The sequence below is a fragment of the Ascaphus truei genome, chromosome 1 (assembly GCF_040206685.1).
Source record: "Ascaphus truei isolate aAscTru1 chromosome 1, aAscTru1.hap1, whole genome shotgun sequence".
NCBI lineage: Eukaryota > Metazoa > Chordata > Amphibia > Anura > Ascaphidae > Ascaphus > Ascaphus truei.
Window position 1 is genome coordinate 16,308,729 of NC_134483.1, and position 27,245 is coordinate 16,335,973.

The window sequence follows — 27,245 nt, forward strand, 5'->3', positions numbered from 1 at the left end:
GTACTGTATATGGTAAAACCAGCAGCAAACAGAAACATGGAAGGTAGGAGGTATCAGCAATGATCATATTTACAGCTGAGCACAAATTCATAGGCAATAAGGAAATCAAGATATATCACAAACCAACATAAACATTGTCATAACTATAGAAAGCATCGGTTTCCAACCCTGAGTAGTATGGCAATTATATACAATTGTGTAGCACTCTATTGAACCAACATAAGAACTCTTCATAGTTTTGTTTCTTCGTCAGTCTCCAATGTCCACAAATCTCTGATTCTGGTGTTTTACCTTCTCTGCCTAAAGAAGAGAAATTGAAGATTTTGAAAGCTTATACAAAATGGATTTGTTACAAACCCTTGTGCTGGTTCCAAAATGTATCATAACATTGGGCTGTCTTTTCAATATTTGTTTTTGTTAATTATTATATCCAATTGATTTTACCATAAAATCTGATTCCTGTATTCAGTATAATTATAAGAAATGTCTTACTAGATATTATTTGTGTGTAGAAACTGCCATTCTATAGAAACATTAACAGTTTGGGCCACTCCTAATACCACTAATCAATGGATACTTAATGTGCACAATTCAGGGATACGGGTGGGGTCCCACTGCAGATCTGTTACATTAACACCTCACTTCTTTAACAATGCCTAGTATGCTAATATATGAGTCACATGACTTACAAGAATCCCACCCATAATGAGTACTTTCAGTATTGGGTGATACCTTTTTTATTTGGACTAACAATTAATAATATAAGACAAGCGTTTGAGAGTTTTCTCTCTCCCTCAGGTCAGCGATACCGATTTACAAATATTCCATGATCTTAATACAGGTGTTTAAAAATAAGATAGGTTTCCACCCATAAATATAGTTATAAAAACTACTGAATAAATATAACTAATTACAGTTCCTTCATTTACAGGTGTGAACAATGGCTTCAAATGTGTCAGATATTGAGCTTATCCTAGAAGGACTGGTGACCTTAACATCCCAAAGCTTGCAGCATGCAGAGCTGCAGGAACACTTCCAGGTCATAAAGGAGCTTGGCAGGGGGGGCTTATGGTTCAGTGATGATGGTGAAGGACAAAAACACAGGTCACTGAGCAATTTACCATCACTGGCTTAAGATCTTGCTGTTCATCCATGTAAAGGATGTGGCCACCTAGGAGTTAGCCAGTGAATTGCGCTTCTATGAGGTTTCAACAGGGAAGCCCCAGAATAACATAGATGGTATACTTCCTTTTGCCATCCTGTCTGATTCCCTGACAGGTAGAGCTGCTAGTGACTGCTCTCTCATACTTCTAAATCCCAAATGATACCCAGGTCTGGTTACTGAGTGCACTTTGAGTTTTTATAAAACGGCATACATATAGTTATACATAAACCCCTTTATTGCTATGCAGCACTGATGCTGTACTATGCACTTTACAAAGTAATATACAGTACAGCACTGATAAAACAGGTGTGCAGCAGAATCAATACATAGACACATTTTCCTCTCCTTACAGATAAGATGGTGGTTCTGAAAGTCCTGGATAAGAACAGAACACCACAGAGAATCTTCTTCATGGAGTTCAGTGTGTCCTTCTTCCTCTCATCTCATCACAAAATCACCGGGAGCTATGGTCTAGCCTTCCAGACCTGTGAACACTTTGTCTTTTCCCACGATCTCTCACCTGTTGGTCTTCTCTCACTCATTCAGGCTCCTGTAAGTAGAAAGTCACGTACCATAATAGTTCTACAAGTACAATTGCAGTTACACTGAGACCTGTTAGATGCAGCAATATGGAAATGTTGTTTTCCCTTATATTTTACTTTTGATAAACATTGCAGGAATCTTACAATGTGGAAAATACTTCTTATCAAAAACATTACTTCTTAAACCTGAAAACATTCTAGTATTTGATAAAGAATATCACTGTATTATAATGAGAGACTTTGGTCTCACCCATGTCAAGGGAACCGACATCAGACCCATCATAGGAAAAATACCTTGCATGTCCCCTGAGCTGTGTCAACTCCCAAACAGTGACACCTTGGAGGCTGATTCCAGCCTTGATGTGTGGGCTTTTGGTGTGGTTCTCTTCTGCTTGTTCGCTGGTGAGTTTCCATGGCGGGTGGCTCTTCCCACAGAACAAAGGTACAGCAGGTTTGCAGACTGGCAAAATAGCCCCATAGTTGCTGACCCACCATCCCCATGGTACAGACTGACCATCACAGAACTGAAACTGTATTGTATTCAATAATAGTCCAATGCATAAAGTAACCTACTGAACCTGTTATCTAAGGTACAACATTTTAAAAGAGAAAGTGCTCGTACAGTGTCCACATGAGGTCCGATAATGTGGGACTAAAGATATATAGAAAATAGGGGTGGGTGAGAGGGGAGATAGGAAAAGGAAAGAAATTGCAAAACTGAATTGTATATAAAAATGATATATAAGGAACAAAAACTTCTAGGAAGATGCGGCTTCAAAAAGGATCTCCACAGCCTTGGATGTTATCTATAAGACCAAATACAAGCACAAACTGCCATAGGGAAGTACGTTACAAAAGTATCTTTCTGATCAATAGAAACAACAGATGAGCCCTTACAGAGGGTATATAACGATAGAGCTAATTGTGAACTGCGGATGATGTCCGTCTCCAGACTTCTCGGAACGTCTCTGTCACTCGCGTCCTGTGTTCATGCTGTCTCAGCGTTAGCTGATATCACAGAAGCGGAAACTGAAGTGATGATTTTAGCAAAAGTTCTTAGAAACTCTTAGTAGGACAGGAGGGTCTCATGTAACGCTTCCCACGATCGTAACAATTGCAGCACAGCACCACTCCTACGCGTTTCGTGGCAGTATCCACTTTGTCAGATATATATATATATACACACTCACACATATACATTAATTGACTTTAGTCTTTTTAATTTCCTCTGGATCGTCACGCTACAGTATGATAGATATGAACTTTTAATCACATTAAATAATATGAGTTTGAAAGCACTGAGTAGGTACAGAAATTATATCAAATGTTGTAGTTCTCTTTATTGAACAAACATAAGAATTCTTCATATATTTTGCTCTTCGTGAGACTTCAATGTCCACATGTCTCTGATTCTGCTGTTTTACCTTCTCTCCTAAAGAAGAGAGATTTAAGCTTGAAAAATTATAAAAATAACATCTGAGATAAACCCTTGTGCTGGTTCCAAAATGTATCATAACATTGGGGTTTCTCAATTTACTATTTGTAATTCGTTTTTGTTTTTATTCAATTGGTCTTACCATAACATCTGATTCCTGTAGATAATTATGAGAAATGTCTTACCAGATATTATTTGTGTGTAGAAACTGCCATTCTATAGAAACATTAACAGTTTGGGCTACTCCTAATACCACTAATCAATGGATACTTAATGTGCACAATTCAGGGATAAGGGTGGGGTCCCACTGTAGATCTGTTACATTAACACCTAATTATTTAACAATGCCTAGTATGCTAATATGTGAGTCACATGACTTACAAGGTTTCCACCCACAATGCAGTGGTCTAAATAAATAGTGCCACTCTACAGATTCACTTTCACAAGTGCCTGGTGATCCTCTGGAGGACTCTTCTGCAGGACCCTGAGCTGGAGAATCCATCAGACTCTGAGACACAAATTATAGACCCACAGTCAAAGGATTGTCATATCTCTACAGCAAGCTTTGTTATATCATCTGAAAGAAGAGGTAACTGATTTACGAGCTTTGTTATATATTGGCAAAAACATTGATATTAAATGTTTTGTGTTTGTAATAAGACCAGATGGACTATTTCCCATTTCATTCTATGGCCCCTAATCAATATGCTGTGTGGTCATTTGTACTTGTCAGAGAGGCTCTGAGATCTGTTTAGAGGAATGAATCGTGGTCACTAGAGATGTGCAAATGTCCCCAATTTTGGCTCACAAAAACTTTAGCAAAATGTTTAAGTATATTGTATATTTGTGACATTTTCACACACATCCTCTCACCCTTCCTTACTCTTCTCCCTCTCTCCCTTTTCTCTCCCTCGCTCCAATTTCACTCTTTGTAGTCTGGATGAATGTTGATAGTTTTGTGACACTTTTGCTACTAGCAAATATCCAATATTCTCACGTAATATACAACATTTTTCCTATTACAATCCCAGACCATAATGTATTTTGTGGTCTCTTATTTTCTATGAGATCAAAACTGTGTGGTAATAGGGACACATTCATTTTCATTAATATTTTTTAAACACAGTGGTTATTACAATGTAACTCATTTAGATATATTAGTTAGATTACACAGACTGCAATACTATTGTATTAGAAAGTTAAGATATTTATAAAAACTACTGATTAAATATAACTAATTACAATTCCTTTATTTACAGGTGTGAACAATGGCTTCAAATGTGTCAGATATTGAGCTTATCCTAGAAGGACTGGTGACCTTAACATCCCAAAGCCTGCAGCATACAGAGCTGGAGGAACACTTCCATGTCATAAAGGAGCTTGGCAGGGGGTCTTATGGTTCAGTGATGATGGTAAAGGACAAAAACACAGGTGAGTGATCAAATTACCATCCATGTCTTAAGATCTTGCTGTTCATTCACGTACAAAATGTGGCCACCAAGGGCTTAACTCCCACATGTTGTGTAGTATCCCCTTCACTAGGAGTTAGCCAGTGAGTTGGACAGAGGTTTCACCAGGGAAGCAAATGAATAAAATAGATAGTATCAAGTCAAATTTGGCGAAACACGTGCCCACCATATTGGTAATATTTGAGCTAATAGAGATGGTTAGACTAGAAAATATGTGATTGGACCACATCCATTAAGACGAAGTTCCCAGCCATACCCTGTGAGTAAGTCTCCAGTGCTCCTCCCTAAAACCCCACAAACTAGTGCCCCTATTCGGTCAGGCCTGGGAAAAGTAGCAGATATTAATAATGCAATGAGTGTTAGTATTTTGGCAATGCTTCCATTCACCATCCTGTCCGATTCACTGACAGGTACAGGTGGACCTCTTAGTGACAGCTCTCTGGCACTCCTAAAAGCCCAACTGCTACCCAGGTGTAGTTAGTGAGCGCTCCCCATTGGTCTTTATAAAAGATGCATACATATATTTATGCACAAACTTCTTTATTCATATATAGCACTGATGCTGTACTCTGCACTTTACAATGTAATATACAGAACCGCACTGATAAACAGGTGTGAGGATCAATACATGGACAAATGCTGCAGACATAATTGAAACTTACATCGAGCTCACAGTATAAGCAGTGAGTGCACATTTAATGTATTCACAACTAACCACGATTTCCTCTCCTCCTTACAGATAAGATGATGGCTTTGAAACTCCTGGATAAGAAAAGAACAACACAGAGAGGCTTCCTCATGGAGTTCAGTGTGTCCTTCTTCCTCTCATCTCATCCCAATGTCATCGGGAGCTATGGTCTAGCCTTCCAGACCTGTGAACACTTCGTCTTTGCCCAGGAGCTCTCACCAGTTGGTGATCTCCTCTCACTCATTCAGGCTCCTGTAAGTAGGAAGTCACGTACCATAATAGTTCTACAAGTACAATTGCAGTTACACTGAGACCTGTTAGATGTAGCAATATGGAAATGTTGTTTTCCCTTTAAGCTGCACTTTTGATAAACATTGCAGAAATCTTACAATATGGAAAATACTTTTTATTGACCGTTAATGACACGCATTTTATATTTCAGGTTGGGATCCCAGAAGCTGCAGCAAAGCGATGTGCAGTTCAGATCTCCAGTGCACTGGAATTTATGGAAAGCAAAGGACTAGTTCACCGGGACATTAAACCCGACAACATTCTAGTGTTTGATAAAGAATGTCACTGTATTAAAGTGAGTGACTTTGGTCTCACACATCTCCAAGGAACTGCTATCAGACCCCTGAAAGGAAAAGTACCTTACATGTCCCCTGAGCTGTGTCAACTCGCAAAGAGTGACACCTTGGAGGCTGATTGCAGTATTGATGTTTGGGCTTTTGGAGTGGTTCTCTTCTGCTTGCTCACTGGTGAGTTTCCATGGCGGGTGGCTCTTCCCACAGATCAAAGGTACAGCAGGTTTGCAGACTGGCAAAATAGCCCCATAGTTGCTGACCCACCATCCCCATGGAACAGACTGACCACCACAGTACTGAAAATGTTTCGTACCCTATTGGCAATAGATCCTAAAGAGAGGAGAAAAGCTACAGAAGTCTTGAACTATACGGGTGAGTCTTGGAAAACAGATATTCCCCATTCAAGTGGAATATGTCTGGATGACACGGAGACAGAGATTAGCAGCATTTTAACTGTGGACACTAATATGGAAGAATCCTACAGTGACTCAGCCGAGGAAGACACTCTTTCTGCAGAATCATTTGTCATGGAAATAGATGATAAGTGTCAAACTGAGGACAGGTGTGTTATTTCTGAGCATGACGCCTCATCCAATTTGAGCTAATGTGTAAAGAAAGAGCAACTGTGCATGTTACACGGCAGTGATTCCACTCTCTCTTGCTCCAGCAGGTTGTCCTTTCATTCTGCAGCTGGATGTTTTGTGGCTCATTTTGAGATTGCACCAGATCAATGGCAGGATGACATAGCAGGTCAGGTAATACTGATGGATGACCATACATCACTGTATGTAGGAGCCGAAGTGGAACTTATCTGAGCAAAGGAAATTATCCAACTGTCTGTCTTGTCCAACATCAGAGGAGAGAAGTATGTGTACTTTTGTCTCATCACATGAATAAGGTAAGGTGTTCATTTGTCGATCGTAATCTGATGTACATGTAAGAGATTGGGGTCTTGCAGGGCTGTTGATGCATGAGTAAGTGTGTTAGAAGTGGCTGATAATTGTGCATGGTTAGATGTGCTGAGGGTAGAAGGTGCATGGTATGAAATAGCACTGGTGTCTTGTAATGGCGTGGAAGGGATATATCTGGAGGGTGATGAGTCATGGGGTCTGTGAGAAATGTTTTTAAGGGATGGAGATGCGTATCATGAAAAAATAGGTACCTGAGGCTGGTGGAAGTAAGTGAATGAGCGACTGCTAGAGACAGCTGGCCGTGTGAGTGCAATGCTTATTGGAAAGTGTCTATCGTGCTCATGCCAGGGAGTGTTTCTCTCTCTTGTTTATTTCTCCTCGATCTCCCTTTTGGCTTTTTTACCGATGAAACGTCTGCTCGGTCCTACCCCACTTTTGCTGTTCCCGGGAGACTTTGGTACATAACTTCCCTTAGTATTTCTCTGGATGTTTCAGGAGTTTATAAAACCTCCTTTACGACAGGAAAATAGTCACCCCCTACTCATTCCCTTTTTCTGAGTGACAAGGTGATTATGATGTCATCATTAGACAAACCCCTAAGGATGTAGGACTTTAAGTGTCTGAAATGACCGAGAATTTGTGTTTGGTGAAAATAAAACACTAATGTTTACACCAAGCGTGATCTAATATGGTAAAGGAAGCCAATGATATTGGTAAGTTCTTATTCTTGGCAGTTAGATGGGACGGCTCCACGCTTTGTTTCCTAGGTTCTGAATAACTATCAAAATATACAGCTCTAAGCAATTAAAGAGCCAGATTTAATGAGGGAGGGGGATCTGTGCCATTCCAGTTATGCCCAATTTCCAGGTATGACCCGATGGGGCCCCTGTTTGTATTCATGAGACTATTGAAGTCTGTTAGCATCGGCGTCTCATATTCAGGGAAACCCACAGATAATCATTGAGATTTGAGATATCGGAGATTTGTAGGAAATGTAAATGATATTTTTTACTTTGTGTCAATTATGTCACTTTCTTTTTGTTATTCGGTGGCAGCTGTATACAAGAAAATGTAATGTCATGAGATGCTATTTCCAGTATTGCCAATCTGCCTCCAGCGGTTCCCCTGTCCCCATGCCAGCGATACCGGCACGTACTGCCTGTTTATATCCACCCACCAGCGAGTAGGATTCCACTTTCGCCTGAGGCTCTCTGCAATCTGTTTTTATCAATGGATTTTTATTTCACAAGTTTTATTAAATTGGGATATAGCTTTGCATCTGTTTTCCCATTTCCCTTGTTTGTCTGCCCAGTGCCCCCACACCCCTCCCCTTCCTTCCATCAGCCAATCACATCATACAGTATTACACTATGTATTCTTTCCGCCATCTTTATTCACATGGTCAAATGTCCATCTTACTGACAGCTGGAGAGCCACCGTCACCTCTGATATCCGTACCAGGACATTTCTATCATCTCACGGGTTGAGTGTGTTTATCAAACTTGGGACAGGCGTATAGCATCCGATTTGGGCTTTAATCTCGATATTTGATACATAGATTTATGGCAAATTGACAGAATATTTTTCTTGTCAGGAGACGCCTGATAAGTTCCTTGTGTTTCTTTATGCTTCCCGGATCTGATCAATCAGAGGACCCCCTTAGGCTGCCTCTATTACATAATATTCCCCATCACGCACTCTAATATTCACTTCCCTTTATTCAGGCTAAGTACCCAAATATAGGGAGCCTGCCGCATGTATTAATTTGCACGTTATGCACATGTTATGCACTTTTAACATTGACGCATTGCACTGTATATTGTTCTTCAATCTGACTCCCTGTCACTGTGAGGTTCTGACCCAGTTTGTGTTTCAGACTCTAACCCCGGTGCATTAATGCTTCAGCACAGCCTTTCTGTTGAGCGGGGAGACTAAACAAAGTGACTGGGTTTGTTAATGTCATGATGACAGGGAGTTGGGTTATCAATACTGTATTTTATTCAATCGCGTGTGTGCCCCAGTTTAGTTGATACAGAAAGTAATTGTCTCCTGGGTGACAGTGCAGTAAATCTCTTTGCTGCCTGTTAATGTTTCATTATGTAGCTTGGAAGCTCCTACATTCTGCAATGTTTGTGTCTCCCCCTGCTGGACTCTACATTTACAGCAGCATCCTCTCTATTACCAAGAATGTGTTACTTATTCTGTATGTTGTTTATCTATCTGTATGGAAGATTATTAAGGTAACTCTGATGTGAGTGGAGCCCCCCTCTGGGGACTGCTAATTATATAAGGAGTTAATGGGATAACCGGGTGGGCTCACTCAGGTTACTCCCCTCCCCACCATGTGATGTAGGATGACTATGCAGAATGGAGGGTCACTCCCTTGTATGTCTTGTGACTGTGATGTCACCATTGGGAGATAGAAGGATATATATAGTTCCACCTAATGTTCTAGAAACATGTTCATCAGAGTTCAGACTGTGGTCCTCAGCGTGAGTCCTGTAAATAGGTTTGTGTGTATAGTTTAAGGTTATTAAGTTGTGTCCTGTCACCGTTTGTTGTTTTCCGTTAAGGAACTTGCCCCTTTACAGAAGCGCCAGTACTACGGGTCCGAGACTGTTCTCACTATTGAACGAGAGGAAGCATGCTGTTAGTAATGAATTCTCAGCATAGTAACTCTGGAGTATTTTTGGACCGGCAGAACCGGAAGGTTCCTAGTGCAATCCTGATCCGATAGGTATGGATGAAGTATGTGGTACCCGGCATATAGTAGCATTTTACTAATTCAGCAGCCTGAAGTGTATTCCTGATAAGGCCCATTTCATATGGGGCATTACTAACTCTATGCCAATGTATCCCTTACTACAGGTAACAAGTGTACAGTAAGTACATCCTCAGCATAAGAGTCACGAGACGTATGTCACTACCTGTGGAGCCTTATAGACGGATGTCAGGTAAAGCACCTGTAGGCGATGCAAGCAGAAGTAAGTCCAGGAGACTTGGGAGTTGGTGAAACAAGTAAAGGCTTTTATCCAGCCAAACAGGGCGCCAGCAGCCTACATCTTTCAGGAAGACAGACCAGTACATGAAAGTGTATTTACCTATGTGGCATGGGTTCCCCCTGTGCCCATCTGTTTCCTGCCCTTAGCGCTCAGTAATGGAGGCAGGGAAAGGAGCAGGCAGAATTGCGGCGGGTGCAGGAAGCGGCGAATGACTCGCCGGAGGCTCCGGTGGCTTTCTTCTCCAGCCGCCGCCTTTTTAGTTGTCGTGCATGCGCGAGGTGCCGCGCATGCGCAGTGCAGGCGCGCGAGGCGCAATTGGGCAGTGGCACAGTAGGAGCGGCAGCCATTACACAGGGGCTCTGCCTGGGGAATTACAAGCCCCATGACAGGCCCTTAGGTAGGGACTCTGCCCCATTATCTATTTGGTAGTTAGGGACACAGTGCTATGCAGCGCAGCCCTGCAAGGTAGGTTCTTGGATCAGAACGCCACCAAGGACACAGACTATACGGTGATATTATCCACGCCAGAATTCACCCCACACGGTGTCGGATGAAGACGTTGGACAGGACGGTCCCCTGTGTATTCTGCAATACCCGGCTGCAGGAGCCCCGGGCAGGTATCTTTCTACAAGTGCACCAACACTGTACCACACACCGCTGATCACGCCTAAAGGGTGGGGGTATTACTTGGGGACACTTATGTGGTAGAGTGGTCAAGGGCTGCGGACAGTATTATGGACACGGTGTGGGTTGCGCCCTGCGAGGTGCGTTGGCCAGTTTTATCTCTAGGGGGAAGGGGTATTTCATATCGGTAATCCTGTTACAGTATAAGACTACTTGCATATCATATTAGTAAAAGGTTATTGTTATATGTTGTGTGGTACTATTATTTGTTCCTGCACGAGGCGCTGTCATCTAGTAGCTCAGGGGTTCCCCAGGCTCCAGTGGCGGAGGCTCAGGTCTCTGTGAGCCAACAGGTAATATCAGCACCCGTAGACTTCCCATAAAGGGGTAAGAGGGCTACATACATATATATATATGAAGACAACAAGGGGAAAGCAACCTTTAAATAGCACACGGACATAAATGAAAGTGTAACAAAAAGAATTTTATTAAGGTGATGTGGGATACCGAAGAAATAGAGACATTAGACAGCATGGATGCACTCCTAGACGAACAGGATTTAATTACCACCTCTACTAAGGACATCCTGTTACGGACAAAACCGACGTCAACATTTTGTCCACCGATCCAGAGTTGCTCAGTTGTCGAGGTCTTCGCCGCAGCAGTAACAGAGGAGATCCTGAAGTTACCGCCATCTTGTGGGACACAGAATTTGGGTAAGGATGAGTGGCTTTCCATCAGGGAATTACAGCAGTTCCCCTCTGTAGTCATTAAACAATCTGATAAGGGGGGCAATGTAGTTATATGGCCCCAGAGTATGTATGAAAGGGAGGCATACAGACAATTACAAGACACAGCATGTTACTCTGAGTTAGCCTGTGATCCCACACTTTCAACCGCCAATGGTCAGACCTTAGGGGTATACTTCAGAAACATTGGGGGACCCTTATGATAGATCCTGAACTCAGGAACACACTTGGCGACCGCGCGAGCCTGACAAGCAGGCGTTCCCCGAATTTAGGGGATAAATTAACACACAGTCATTACAGAGGCGGCACATTTTATTTGAGTGCGGCTAGCTCCGCAAGCTTGGGGATGCCCCGGCATGCTAGCCGCACTCCCTCGGCGTGCCGCGCGTCATCGACGCGCGGTCACGCGTCATCGAGTGCCTGCGCCCCCTGCACGCGCGTCCAGGGCTCCCCGAGGGAGCCCTGGTGTCCCGCGATGTGGGGGACGGCGGCAGGGGGTTCCGGGGGACCCGGCGGACCCGGCAGCGGGAGGGAGAAAGCCGCGATCGGAGAGCGCTCATCCGTGTCTTCGGCATGCGCCCGGCACCCTCTGGCGCGCGCCAGGTTACTGCTGCGGTTGAGAACAGGCAAATGCTCGAATAAACTTGGCCGCAGCAGTATGTGCCTCAAACTAACCCTACCTTTCTGTCCCAACATCGTAAACCGGGCTTCTACAAATGTGGCATGTGTTCAGCATGTAGACACATGCACCAAACATCTACATTCATGAATTCTAATAAAACACACACATACAAGATACTCTCGTTTATCAACTGTAAAAGCAAGGGAGTAGTATATCATCTTGAATGTCCTTGTGGCCTTGCATATGTTGGCATGACCACAAGAGAATTCCGCTTTCGCGTGTTGGAACATACCCGTAACATCAAAAATGCGCAAAGAGATGTAGATTCATGCAAGAAGATCAGCTCAGTTGCGCGTCACTTTTTGCGCTGTCATGGGTCTGACTGTGCGGTCCTTTCTGCATTTGCCTTCGACAGGGTCTCTCTCGGTGCCCGGGGTGGCGACCTTGAAAAGGCTCTGTTAAGGAGGGAGTGCAGATGGATCGTGCAGTTGGGCACCATGATACCACGTGGTCTCAATGACTATCTTGGATTTGCTATGTTTCTATAATTATTGCCCCTCTGGTTTGATCTGTTTTTTTAACACTTTGGCCTGTCTGTTTTCTAATGCGTGGTTTCCCACTTTTCCTCCCACACATGTCCATACTGTGAACCAGCATCCCTGTCCTAAACTGAAGATCCGTGTTTGCTGTATGGAGATCATCTTTCAACATTAAGAAGAGTCGTGGATATTATTCATGCATACCGAAACCAAGATAAGAGGCATTGTGACGATTCCTTTTAAATCTGGAGTACTCATGGGAATTGCTTCATTATTACAACTATCATTTGTCCATCCAGCCGAGGACAAGAACACTCCTTATGGATTCCAGTCATTGCAATAATTTTGCACACCGATTGTTTCACCTTCAGTGATGCTCCTTCCAGGACTTTTCCAGTTCTACAATGTCCGTATTATACGGTTGAAAATGCTTTAGGAAAAAAAAAATTTTGGCCAGCATCCTCTTTTAGAGTCACAGATTGTCTCATCTTGTGACACACACTAGGTCTATGCAATTGTGTCATTTTGGTTGTGGTGCAGCTTTATATAATAATGTGACGACAGCTGGATTAGACTTTAGTAACCAGGCATTATCGTTATATATCATATCTGTTGCAGGTTAACGTTCAGCAAAGTGGATATGTTTTTGTACTTACCTGCTTTTATGACTGAACTGCATATATCATGCTGAGTCAATCAAAGATGTAGATCATTGCTCGTATATATCTCAAATCAGGTCACTAATGCACAGGCATATGGCTTATCCAACATGGCTTATTGTACTTTCTCCTACTTTGGAGTAGGAATGTACTGTGGCTGATATTGTAGCCACCACACTTTATTGGGGTACCCTTACGCAATGGCATACAACCTTTTTTGAGTATATACCCTTTCAGACTCCGCTATAAACTTATAACACATTGCTGTTTGTTGCACTTATAACCATCTTTATTTGCATTTTAAACTCAGCACAGCATGCTTTCTAATGTTCTTACCAGCAGCAGATTCTTTTATCCATTGCCTGGGGCCCCCTAGAGTGTTTTTTCACGTGTATTTGGGGTATGATTGCCAGTTTTTTCTATCCACAAGGTTGTCATGACAACTGCATGTATACACAAAGTGATGACGTCATGCGCTTCCCCCTTAGACTCGGCAAGCAAGGACATTACAGCTAGTCTCTTGCGAGTGACATCTTTGCCACTTTTTCCCACACTTGTAGCTGTTAGAGGCTCCAGTGGGTGGGGATAACTTGCCTATGTGCTATAACGCTCGTGACGCGATGACATCACATGTGTCATCACCCGATTTACATAGGGGTTGACCCAAGTGTGTACATGTGACCATTATAGCCCAATGAGATGAGCAACCTTTACCAAACAGACCCCATGACACTGCCATAGCTGCAAACACTTCCTTCTCTCACAGCTGCCTGCAATTCGTGTAATTTTGGCGCGATTTTTGCTGTAATGATCTTTGCTATAAATGCTAGCCCATTTCTCCCCTCACCACTCCCAGAAGAAGACAGTTTCCCCTCGAAACGCATTGGAGTGGGAGTCTTGCTGAGGGGGGCCCCTACCTTTTTCCATCTGACATGGAGTTTTGACCTACCTTGTCTGTGACATCTACCTACTGAGTGGTGACGTATTTTTTATGCTGTTACCTCTATTACTTGTGTACCCATAACATGTAACCATTGCATCAAATTATATGGCATTATATTTTTACATGTGGTCACAAGATCTTAGACAATGCTTAGACAAAGCCACCTGTACCCTGTATATGTCTTGCTTTGGATCTTCATTTAGACCCTTGCCTCCAGGTCCATAATGTCTAGGTAGTGTTGAGCCCCCCTCTCCTTTTATATTTTCATCCCCTGTTTTAATCACCTTAATAAAATTCTTTTCACCTTAATAAAATTCTTTTTGTTACACTTCCATGCTATTTAAAGGTTGCTTTCCCCTTGTTGTCTTCATATCTATTTAACCTTTAGCACCACTGTTTAGTCTCACAATACATGACTTATTAACAGGTGTTCTGGACACAATTTATTTTAGTGTTGAGCGATATTTCTGTGTGTTATAGGAGATAAAGGAAAATGTCGGTGCCAAGTGTGACAATAATAAATAGTCCAAACCATACGATTGAAAGTCCAAATGTAGTCCTTGGATGATCAAATGGTGTGCAAACGGACTGTGGATTCTCTCCAAGATGCGGTGCAATATGTGGAAATAAAAGAAAATGGAATATGGTGCAGTAAGTCAGTCAATGCGGACATAAAAACATTTAACACTAACAACACAAAACAGACATGACAGACTAACAACAACACAAGCCAGACTGAAAAATAATAAAAAAAGCTATTTATTGACAACTAATGTAGGGTTCTGGAGGATAGCTGGCAGACACCAATCCGGGGGGGGGGGTTAAAATCGTTGCCCTACTCACAAGATGCAGGATAATATCAGGCAGTAGGACTGGAGACTCAATCGGTAGTTTCAAGATGGCGACCGGAGCCCTCTCACTGGCGTCCCAGGCATGTATTAACCCCTCACTCTCTAAGGTCCAACAGCCTTGGCAGGTATTAAAACCAGCGCACGACTCACCGTGTAGTAAATTAAAAATTATATTGGTGGAGATATAAAAAGTGCAAGTATCGTGCGTACAAAAAATAAGTTCTTTAAAGCATATCATGCAACAATCAGCATGGTGTCACCACAGTCGGTAAGCGTCTACCGCAGAGGGACAGTATCGTCAACTGCTGGATCCGATCGTCAGGATACTTTAGTGAAGCAGCCTCCTCTCACAGGTGGTGTATGGGCGACGTCCACGGAGATAATGGAGCCTTCCTGTGTGGGCTCCGACGTTGCAGTGGGCGGTAGCTGATCACATCACCATTGCACTGCATAAGCAACAAGACGGAGGACGTACCGGCACAGCCGCAGGTGTAACTGCACAGGAATGATAAAATAGCTCCTACCAATTGCTACACAAGCACTATGAAAGCACATAGGGTGTCAGTGAGGAACTAGCAGGTGGCTAGCAACAACACTGTAGTCCTAGTTGCGGCAGGATTGCATGGCAAATTGCGACCCTCTCGTGGCAACAGAACGGAGTCAGGGTAATGTTAAAGTTCAGGTTTCTGCCATTGACTTGCATGGCAGAAAAAAAGCCACTTTGGTAATGTGCTTTTAAACTATATTTTGGTATCTCCGGTTCCGGGGGTTGTGCAAGGCTGATATTTTGCCACTATGGCAAGGGTCCTTCCGCATGAGGACCAGGCGAATTTCAACCCGCTCAGACCCACAGAACGGGTTATTTTAAATTATATTCGCCCAATTGGCGTGGGAACTACTTAGGGCCTCGGTCAAGATCTCGGCCAATTGGCGTGGGAACTTCTGTTCTAGGGCACCTAGAAATAAAATTCATTTTGCCCCCAGATGTTAGGAACCCCCTCACTTCACCCCAACAGGGTCCGAGCATGTACAGTACTGTACTTTAATATAAATTAAATATGCAATTTTACTATTACTGCGCGCGCACGCACAGACTGTGTACTGTAGGTTGAACCGCGAAGGTATTAGACTTCAAAGATAACAGCTCGCAAACGCCCCCATGCGTTTTTACACGGCATTGCAGAATTGTAGACAGCGGGAATAAAATGCTTAAATCACGGCACGAAAATAACGCAATACACTCCGGGCGAAAACGACACAAAACCGCACATAACCGGGATAATCTTAAATTCGCGGAGCTAGCCGAGTTAGAATAAAGTTGGTCGCCACTGTATATGTATTAACCCCTGAGGTGCCTATTCCTGACTGTATATATTTACACCATAATACTAGGGTTGCAGGCTTCTTTACCAGAGAACTCTGCCACCACTGCCTAATACAGTGTACCGTTTAGTTGCCGTCTCCTTTGTTTTTACTTAGAAGTTCCAGCAGTTCATCAGTTATCAATGCAGCTGTTTAATATTAGGAGCACCAGTGTCAGCAAAGATCTACTAATTGGAGATACTTGCTCACATGATTGTATATAGTATTCATACAAGTGTGGCTAGGTCGCTGCCGGAGCTGGCAGAGGACCCGTCGGATCAAAATATGGTGGGAGGTGGCAAGTCTTAACAACTACATTAGAGCTGACCTCGTACCAAGGGGCCTTAGACTGTATATTCCCCCCTCTCACCAAAGTGAGGATCAAACCTTTATTAAAAAATGGGAAAAAACACTTTTGAACTGTTCACGGGAACTTATGAAACAGCTTGTAGAGTATGAGAATACTAGACTGGCAAAAGTGAATGAGGAAATAGACATATTACTATCGAATATGGACACATGGAAAACAGACACAGAATTCAACACCTTGGAAAATAAACTCCAAGCACATACTGAGAGATTTACCAAAGAAATCAAAGAGAGAAAACATAATAAATACACCAGAGATTTTTTGATTTTATGGAAGATAAGATCTTTCGATATAAAATTAAGAAAAACCTCAAAAAAGCAGAAGCTAGAGTGGCTGATTCTTCTACCGAATGGGAAGCATCAGCAAGCGACCTAGAAACCGATACACATACCCATCCACCTGGGAATATGAACACTAGGCAGGAGGGACGTTATGCTACACCTAGTACCTCCAATCCTAATTTTTTGGATCTCCCTGGCCCCCAATATATTGCCCCAGGACCAGGAAGACCAGGAGAGGGGTGGGAGGACTATCTCAGGGACAGGGCCATCTGGGCGTACAAGGACCAGAGCAGGAGGAGGCATACAGGAGAAGCCGGAAACGGCGCTACAGGTGATCAATCTGTCCAAGAAAGTTGGACAATGATCACATGACAGTCCGTTTAAAAGGCCTTACCTTCTGCCCTACCTATAAATTTAATGTCTTTGAATGTATTAAAGATCTTAATCTTTTTTCTCGGCAACTTTCCCTACATACGTTTTTTAGGCGACGTCAAATCTTGATGAATCAGGATACCCCCTTCGAGCAATTTGACCATAGAGATCATGCTTTTCTGACTACTATGAATAGCCTTCTACAGGAGAACGAAAGACCTCTTGGCGAAGGCCCTTTCACCGACCTACGTAGTCGATCTAGATTCACTCCACCGATTGAAACATGTACCAACGTTGATGTATTCACTAAACTTGTTACACAGAACTTGGAAACCCTGTCACTTAGACAGACCAATTATAATCTCAAATTTAGTGAATACAAAGCATTACTGGATCTTGAAAAGGATGACACCGTTGTCATAAAACCCTGTGACAAAGATGGAAACCTAGTTGTCCTGGATAAGGAATCCTACGTTACAGAATGTCTTAGACTACTTTTGGACAAAAAGTGTTATAAGGTCCTACAAACAGATCCAACAAACATCTTTCAAGATGAACTTATGATTTTGCTGAGAGAGGGTCTGGACACTAAGGTCATCTCAAAGGAAGGAGAACAAATAGGTAGCGCTATATCCTAATGAGCAGGCAGCCTGTGATATATCCCTGAACCCCAGTCAGGTATAGAACAGTGCAAAAAATATATATCAATGGCGCTCTGCACTAGTAATGTGTAAATATATAGTATATAGTAATAAAAATATACAACCAGTGGCGTGGATGTTTCTCCTAGGAATGGATGCTCCACATGAGATGGGTAAACATGTAAGGAAAAAATCACAACATAGTGTAATACTATTAAGCATACATACAAACATATAACATGAGACGGACGCTGAGAACAACAGGTGACTAATTACAAACACATTTAATAAAGTATATCATTAAAATTACAATCAACCCCACACTGATGAGACCCATCAAGGTCGAAACAGCTGTCTGTGGGTGGTTTTCTGGGTATGCACCTTAACCCCGGCTGTGCTCAAAGCTGTGACCATGCAGCAAGCTTAAGCCTATAGGGAACCATGTTAAAAATGGTTTTTGAGGCAAAAAGTGACACTGTGTGCTCATTTGCATGTCATTTCCCAGAATCCCTTGCTGCAGTGGAAGTGCTGTATGCTGGGTGATAATGGGGAAAGGTGGGATTGCAGACCTGCCTAAGACATGCAAATGAGCATACAGTTGTATTTGCATATTAAAATGACATAAAATACATAAAATAGAAACTGATTGGACACTCCAACTCAGGTGGGGGTACCTGCTTACCAAAAGTAGGAAGGTATCAAGCAGTGGATATATAAGAGTATCCCCTCTATGGATGGCTGCTGCTGCAACGGACTGCTGGGCTTACACGTGTATCCTCCTCCGTGGATGGTGCTTGCTCCCTCTGTTTGTGGCATCCGCCTCTATTCGCCGTGGACACGGATGATTCGCGTGTCTGCTGGAGGTAGTAATTCCTTCCTGCTCAGGCTACTGAAAGCGCGCCAAACGGAGCTGGTGCAAACGCGGATGGATATACGCCCGGATTCGACAGCCTGCGGGCATCAGCTAGCAAGTTCCAAGGGGGACAGGCTTCACCACCGAGTGTGGGGGTCCTCTCAGAAACACCCTACGCGTTTCGAAAGTCTTGCTTTCTTCCTCAGGGGTAAACGTAGTATAAAAAAGTAGTCCCTGTGTGTCCCGATATATATAGTCCCGTGTTAAAGGTGCAGTACATCAAAATAAACTTGATCATGCGCAGATGTGTGCTTTGGGACTCTCAGCGTCTCGAACATAAACATGAACACAAAAACAGACACAAAACATGAAATGACATGGGATACATAATCAATAAATAATAAATATACACTATCTGAAAGCATAAAAATAATAATAGTTACAACAAATAAAGACAATAGAACATAAAAGATATATAGCCTAATTTCAGGAACATCATTGATAATGATAAACAACAATTGTGTACCCTATATGAGAAGTATGTTGAGTAGAGTTAAAAATAACTTCAACAGTAGACCATATAAAATTGGTGTAAAGTAATATGTGCCTATGTAGTGGGTAGATGGATGTGATTATGCTATGTAGGTATGGGAGTAAATAGGATGTGTATAAATATGATTTGTATAAAATAATATATAAATATTTAAGTAGTGATTTATATCAAGTGTGAGTGAAGAATATATCATATGATATATGAGAAGCAATGGTGCAATAGTGAATATATAAGTGAATTTATTAGAGTGCATATAATTGTGTAAGCTGTGATGGTGGGGATATGTATAGCTTATTACAATATTAATTGCAACGTAATGCTAATCATATAACCTATTAAAAATATAACTTATACGTGATATTTAGATAAAATGGTGAAGCTCTCCAGTGATATTACAAAAAATTAAATTGTAATATAAATGTAAATTAATAAACTCAAGCATGTGTACTGTTGTTTAATACCAGAGCCCTGTATAATGGAGATAAGATAATCCGTTTATGGAGATAGATGCTTCATCTATCCAGAAGGAAAGGTTTCAGGTCGAATTCAATGTTGAGCCCGAGAGGGGTGAGTGTTTTCAGTTCATAAATCCAAAAGGATTCTCTTTTACCTAATACCCCTCCCCTATTTCCACCACGCCAATTGGTCATAACAGCCTCTATCGCTACACATTTTAAACCTCTAGGGTCTTTGTCATGCACTTGGAGGAAATGGCTCGATACCCTATGTGTATCTAGACCTCTTTTAATGTTGTAAATATGTTCATAGAACCGACGTTTAATCGGTCTAGTGGTCATACCCACATACTGCAGACCGCAAGGACATTCAAGGAGATAAATAATATTCGTGCTCTTACATGTGATGTGTTGTTGTATGGTATATTGTTTGGAAGTTTGAGTGGATGTGAAAGTTAATTGTTTAGAACTGAATCTACATGCTGTGCATGTATTACATGTATAATACCCTTTCGTAAAATTTTTGTTTGTATTTGTTTGGAATCGACTGTTGAATCTGAGTGGACAACTAGGGGCCAACTTTTGGCCTATATTTGGTGCTTTAGTGAATATTATTTTGGGTTTTGGTGGAAGTATTTTAGATAGGTCAGGGTCTTTTCTCAGGATTGGCCAATATTTTTGAATAATCTTCTTAATTCCTGGTGCCATCTGGTTGAATTGTGTAATGAATGGTAATTGAGTATGTGTATTGGATGATTTGGGTTTGCACTTAAGAAGGGTTGATCTGTCTATTGCTTCGACCTCAGAGATGACTCTATCAAGATGATTAGATGAATAATTTCTATCGATAAATCTATCTCTAAGGTCCTGTGCTTGTGTTTGAAATGCTTCTGGTGTTGAACTGTTTTTTTTGAGTCTGATGAATTGGCCTTTGGGGATGTTATCGATCCACGCAGGGTTGTGATGGCTGTTGGCGTGTAGATAATTGTTAGCCTGAACCTTTTTGAAATGAGTTTTAGTATGAATGGTGTTGTTACAAATATATATAACTAAATCTAGAAACTCTAAAGAAATATTACTTGAAACAAATGAAAATTTTAAATTGAATGGATTGTTGTTCATATATACTTGGAAACTATCTAGTTCCTCTGGTGAGCCAGACCATCTGTGGACAAAGCTCTCAATACTAGTTATAAGAGAAGTAATCCATTGCCTAAACTTACCGATACACCTACCTGTTCTATCTGACTGTGGCTTGAAAAGTCAGCTATAGCCTTTATATGTCTCTTGTACATATGAGCTATCCTGTCAGATTCATATGTCTGCTTGACCATCTCTTGGTGTACTCAGCCTTTTATATTGTGGATATTTGCAGATAATAATGTTTTGATTTATATCGGGGATTAATTGAACCCCTCAAACACTCCTTGTACATTACCCTTATCTCCCCGCTATGTATTCATGCCCGTATAAGGCGGAAGCTTACCTGTATTTCCATTGGTTGACACGGCGGTTCCTCCCCTAGTTTCAGACTCGAATTGCGGCTTCCACATTCAAGTTTTGTGACTCCTCCCCTTGAAGAAGCGTGCCTAGCACGTGAAACGTACGTCGGGGCATGGTGACGTCGGACCCGTGACATACACCAGAAGGGACGGTTGGGTAAGGGGGAATACACACGAGGTAACACAGCGCTGGATCCGACCGATTTCCACGTTTTTTTCCCTTGGTATAGTCGCAGCACATATAACTACACTAGCGTTTAAGCAGAGATAGTACTGCAGACTCTTTTGGATACTTCCACGGTTCCTTTGGTGAAATCGCAGCACATGCAATAACATTAACGTCCGAGTAGAGAGAATACTGCAGGCACTTTGGGATATTTTCTATGTGCCACGGCATGCTACATCAGTGACATCCATACGAGTTTTGCTCTTTGCGGTTTGGGCAAATTGGATAATTATTCCCCGCATATGCCTTGACCAGCGACCTATGATTACTGTGTTATTTACCTCATTACTAAGTGGACATTAGTCCAAACACTTAATCTACGGTTTATTATACACCTGCTTATCTCCCGGCTCCACCGTCCTCTCCACCTGAGGATTTTATCCTGTATGTATTTGTATATGTATGTTGGTTTGTTAAATATAGTTGAATAAAATGTTGTTATTTTTGGTTTTAAATTAGACCTTGAGTCTGCTATTATAGGGGATTGGACCCTTCTTTTGGTCCTATATTTATATACAATACCCACTTATCACAGTGTCTGATAGGGACACTGTAACTTTAGAGTGCAATATATAGGGATTTAGGTGACCCCTAGTGGTCACTTGTTCAAGTGTTGATAATGGTTTATTCCCTATGCACCAAGTTTTTTATACGGTACTATTAGGTGAGCGACTAGTCACTATGTGTATGTTGTACAACAAAAGGAAACAGGTTTTTGGGGGTGCTTAAAGACAATTGTATGATCCAAATTATTGAGGAACCAACCAGGAGAGGGGCAATACTGGATTTGGTCATATCAAACAATGTAGAAGTAATAACAAATATTCAAGTCCTGGAACATTTGGGTAACAGTGATCATAACATGGTCTCATTTGAAATAAATGATCAAAAAACAGATTTCTTGGGTTCAACAAAGACCTTAAACTTTAGAAAGGCAGATTTGAATAAACTGAGGTCTAATCTAGTAGTAATACAATGGGATGATGTTTTTGCAGGGAAAAATGTAGAAGATAAATGGGCAGTCTTTAAAACATTGTTAGAAAAGCACACTTATCAGTGCATACCCTTGGGTAATAAGTATAAAAGAAATAAGTCAAAACCAATGTGGCTAAATAAACAGGTAGGGGAGGAAATGGACAAGATGAGCAAGGCGTTTAGATTCTTTAAGTCAGAAGGGACAGAGACATCGTAAAAGAATTATAAGGAATGTAACAAAAATTGCAAAAGGGCAATCAAATTAACAAAAATGGATAATGAAAAAAGGATTGCAATAAGTAAGTAAGGTCAACCCTAAAAAGTTCTTTAAGTACCTTAATAACAAAAAAATGAGAAAAGAAAATATAGGACCCTTTCAGTGTGAGATAGTAGGCAGATAATTGGTGATAATGAAAAAGCTGAGGTATTAAACGAATTCTTTGTCTCTGTGTTTTCCAGGGAAGAATCAAGTTCAATAGTAGTGCCGCAGGAGGAAGCCATAACCTCCATATTAATGAACAATTTGTTAACTGAGGAAGAAGTTCATAAGCAACATGAAAAAATTAAAGTAAATAAGGCACCAATGTCATACATCCAAGAGTTCTCAAGGAGTTAAGCTCAGTAATAGCCAAACCATTATATTTAATATTCAAGGACTCCATTTCCACAGGCTCAGTACCACAAGATTGGCGTAAAGCAGATGTGGTGCGTATATTTAAAAAGGGAGCTAGATCACAACCGGGAAATTACAGACCTGTAAGCCTGACTTCAATAGTAGGGAAACATCTTGAAGGTTTAATACGGGATAATATTCAGGAATACCTACTGGAAAACAAAATTATTAGTAATAGTCAGCATGGATTTATGAAGGATAGATCTTGCCAAACTAACCTTTATTTGTTTCTTTGAGGAGGTAAGTAGGAATTTAGACCAGGGTAATGCAGTTGATGTGGTCTACTTAGATTTTGCAAAGGCTTTTGATACGGTTTCACACAAGAGGTTGGTGTACAAAATAAAGAAAATTGGACTCAGTAATAATATATGCACCTGGATTGAAAACTGGTTAAAGGACAGACAACAGAGGGTTGTCATAAATGGAACTTTTTCAGGTTGGGCTAAAGTCGTGAGGGGAGTACCTCAGCGATCGGTACTGGGACCCCTGCTTTTTAACTTGTTTATTAATGACCTTGAGGTTGGGATCGAGAGCAAAGTCTCCATCTTTGCTGATGATACTAAATTGTGTAAGGTAATAGAATCAGAGCAGGATGTAATTTCTCTTCAGAAGGACTTGGAGAGACTGGAAACGTGGGCAGGTAAATGGCAGATGAGGTTTAACACAGATAAATGTAAGGTTGTGCATTTGGGATGCAAGAATAAAAAGACGACTTACAAATTAAATGGAGATAAATTGGGGGAATCCTTGATAGAGAAGGATTTAGGAGTGCTTGTAGACTGCAGGCTTAGCAATAGTGCCCAAAGTCATGCAGTAGCTGCAAAGGCAAACAAGATCTTATCTTGCATCAAACGGGCAATGGATGGAAGGGAAGTAAATATAATTATGCCCCTTTACAAAGCAGTAGTAAGACCTCACCTTGAATATGGAATACAATTTTGGGCCCCAATCCTAAGAAAAGACATTATGGAACTAGAGTGTGCAGAGAAGAGCCACCAAATTAATAAAGGGGATGGACAATCTAACTTATGAGGGGTGGCTAGCTAAATTAGATTTATTTACATTAGACAAGAGGTGTCTAAGAGGGGATATGATAACTATATACAAATATATTCGGGGACAATACAAGTAGCTTTCAAAATAACTATTCATCCCATGGGCAGTACAAAGGACTCGGGACATCCCTTGAGGTTGGAGGAAAGGAAATTTCACCAGCAACAAACAAAAGGGTTCTTTACAGTAAGGGCAGTTAAAATGTGGAATTCATTACCCATGGATGAATACCAGGTAACCAAAGGGTTAACTAACCAGGCGCTAATTAGTGCCAAAAGACAGCTGCATCTTGAGAATAATGAACTGAAAAAAGCTGGCTACTCTCCAAGAACAAACCGATAGATCACAGTCTTTCAAAATAAGCAAATAGCTCTCCACAGAGCACCAGTATATTGCATAAGTAGACTCACGGTTGTAGGAGTGATGATAAGCAAGCAGTGAAGATAATGAAAACACCGGTGATCCGCAGACCATCAGCCGGCTTCTCTGTGCTAATGTCGGGTGAATCCCCCGTAGTCCTGGAACACAGGTAAGGCAGCTGTCCGGCGTGCAGCCAATAGAGTTGAACAGCAAAAAGACACTCCCCCCGTAGGAGGCAGGAACGGCGCGCAGCCGAATGAAAACCCGCAGCAGGTCGTGGTGGTGTAGAAAAAACGTTTAATTACACATCAGAGGATCCGCCAGACTCTTTTACCCTGATGTGTAATTAAACGTTTTTAAAGTGTCTTTTTTCATTACCCATGGAGACTGTGATGGCAGATACAATAGATTTGTTCAAAAAAGGTTGGACATCTTTTTAGATGGGAAAGGTATACAGGGATATACCAAATAAGTATACATGGGAAGGATGTTGATCCAGGGATTAATCCGATTGCCAATTCTTGGAGTCAGGAAGGAATTAATTTTTCCCCTTAATGGGGTTTTTTGTTTGCCTTCCTCTGGATCAATAAGTAAGTATAGATATAGGATAAAGTATCTGTTGTCTAAATTTAGCATAGGTTGAACTTGATGGATGTACGTCTTTTTTCAACCTCATCTACTATGTAACTATGTAACTATGTACACGTGCGTATCCGAACATCACTTCCGGTGGAGTGGCGAAGGAGATGATCGTGCCCCGGCGCTCGAGCAGTGGAGGTCGGACGCCCAAGTCCAAGAGGAGCGGGCGATCGACGCAGCGATCGAGGAGTCGGGAGACCGGAGAGACGGAGAGTCCCTGCGGCGGAACCAACACGAATGCTCTCAGCCCAACTCGTAATCAATGACCGTATACAGTGATGTTACATCTGCGGTTACCAGTATAACATTTTTGGTTGAGAGCATTCGTTTTATTTTGACACATAATTATTTTACTTTTAATTCTCAGTTTTATAATCAGGTATGTGGAACCGCCAAGGGCACCAGGTTTTCCCCAAGTTATGCCAATCTTTTTATGGACAGTTGGGAAGAAGATTTTATTTGGAACAACTGTCCTCTTGGGGCAAACCTGGTGCTCTGGAAACGTTACTGACGTGTTTTTCATCTGGTCTGGCGGTGAAACACAGTTAGAAACTTTTTTCTCTTATTTAAACAATAATGATAGAAATCTTCAATTCACTTTTAAATCCAGCACAGAACACATTGATTTTTTAGATTTAAATATTTATGTCACTAATAACACTCTGTACACTAAAACATTCTTCAAGCCAGTGCAGGCTAACACCTATTTAAGAGCCGACAGTTCACATGATCCACTGTGGATAAAAAATATCCCAAAGGGCCAGTTCCTCCGCCTGAGACGGCTCTGATATTAGGGAGTTTTCGTCTCAGGCCGAGGAACTGAAGTGCAAGTTCATCGACAGAAATTACCCTGAGCATCTTTTGGATGAAGTGATAGAACAGGTAACCAGTCTGAAAAGAGATGATCTTCTTATATATAAGAAAAAAGATTAAAAAAATACGTTTCTGGACAAAGTGCCATTCATAACCCAATATAATGAAATGGCGCCCAAGATTAAACGGATCATTAATAAACATTGGCCAATTCTCTTGAGGGACAATACCTTGGCAGAAATTCTTCCTGTAAAACCGACTATCATATTTACTAGGGCCACAAATTTAAAATCTAAATTGGCCCCTAGCTGTCCACTCAATTATCTGAAACAGCATAGTGATAAGAAAGATAAAGGCTTTTTTAAATGCTCTAAATGTATGGCATGTGCATATAGCAGTAGTGCAAGAAAGTTTAAGTCAAATGTTACACAGAAGGATTATCCTATCAGGTCATGTATTAATTGCCATACGTGTTACGTCATATATTTACTCCAATGTCCTTGTGGCCTACAATATGTGGGAAGGACCGGCAGAACATACCAAAGGAGAGTATATGAACACATATACAACATCAAAAAGGGACTAGTCACTCATAGTGTATCCCACCATTTCCTCACTCATCATAACAAAAACCCCAATGGACTGAAATGTCAGGCCATTGAGGCTATTCCAGCTAGCCCAAGAGGTGGGAATAGGTTACAAAGATCTAGTATGCGTGAGGCATACTGGATTTATGAGTTTGTGGAAAGGGCTTAACCAAACGTGGCGCTCTATACATCAAAGTGATACTTAACAGTGAAGTGAAAAATCAACTCAATGAAAATAATAGTGATACTTATACAAACACACATATATCGGATGCAGCTATAACCCGGTGTAGGATTGCTCTCTCAATCCTCATGGCAAGTGGAAAATTGGGATCATCAGGAAGCGCAAACCATGTGGAAACAAAAACAGGTACTCATAGTGCAATATTGTATAGTCAATGACGTGGAAAATAATGCTAACTCAGATATACGCAGAATACGCACAAACGTGAGATGGATAAAGGCACGTAAAGGTATCTTTAAGGGATGGCTGCAATCCGTGCAAACGGGATGTCACCAGACCGGTACTCTCCACAATGGACCTTAGTATAAGATGATACTGGACATAGTGCAGACTGTACAAAACATTTAATATAAGTAGATAAAATCCAATAAACTCGTTTAAAAAAGCATTTAGATCGCAAATAATGGATCTCTGCAACCGGATGAGGCTTGTCTCAGCTCTCCCTCTGTGCTGGCGTGCGTGTCACTAATGCGTCTCACCGAATACCGGAAGTGATGACATCC

General features: G+C 41.6%; 1 protein-coding gene across 1 annotated transcript; it reads left to right on the forward strand.

The window, feature by feature from the left end:
- The first annotated feature begins 4,410 nt into the window (after window positions 1–4,410).
- LOC142488122 (serine/threonine-protein kinase SBK1-like) lies at window positions 4,411–16,890 on the forward strand. The gene is made up of 5 exons (XM_075588753.1): window positions 4,411–4,573; window positions 5,351–5,553; window positions 5,742–6,445; window positions 6,554–6,638; window positions 16,591–16,890. The coding sequence occupies exons 1-5, from the start codon at window positions 4,411–4,413 to the stop codon at window positions 16,888–16,890; spliced, it is 1,455 nt and encodes a 484-aa protein (XP_075444868.1).
- Window positions 16,891–27,245: the final 10,355 nt, after the last annotated feature.

Coding starts and splice junctions, on each gene's coding strand:
- LOC142488122 (XM_075588753.1), top strand. CDS start 4,411: ATGGCTTCAAATGTGTCAGATATTGAGCTTATCCTAGAAGGACTGGTG. Junction 4,574..5,350: donor GGTAAAGGACAAAAACACAG/GTGAGTGATCAA, acceptor TCCTCCTTACAG/ATAAGATGATGGCTTTGAAA. Junction 6,446..6,553: donor AAGTGTCAAACTGAGGACAG/GTGTGTTATTTC, acceptor TTGCTCCAGCAG/GTTGTCCTTTCATTCTGCAG.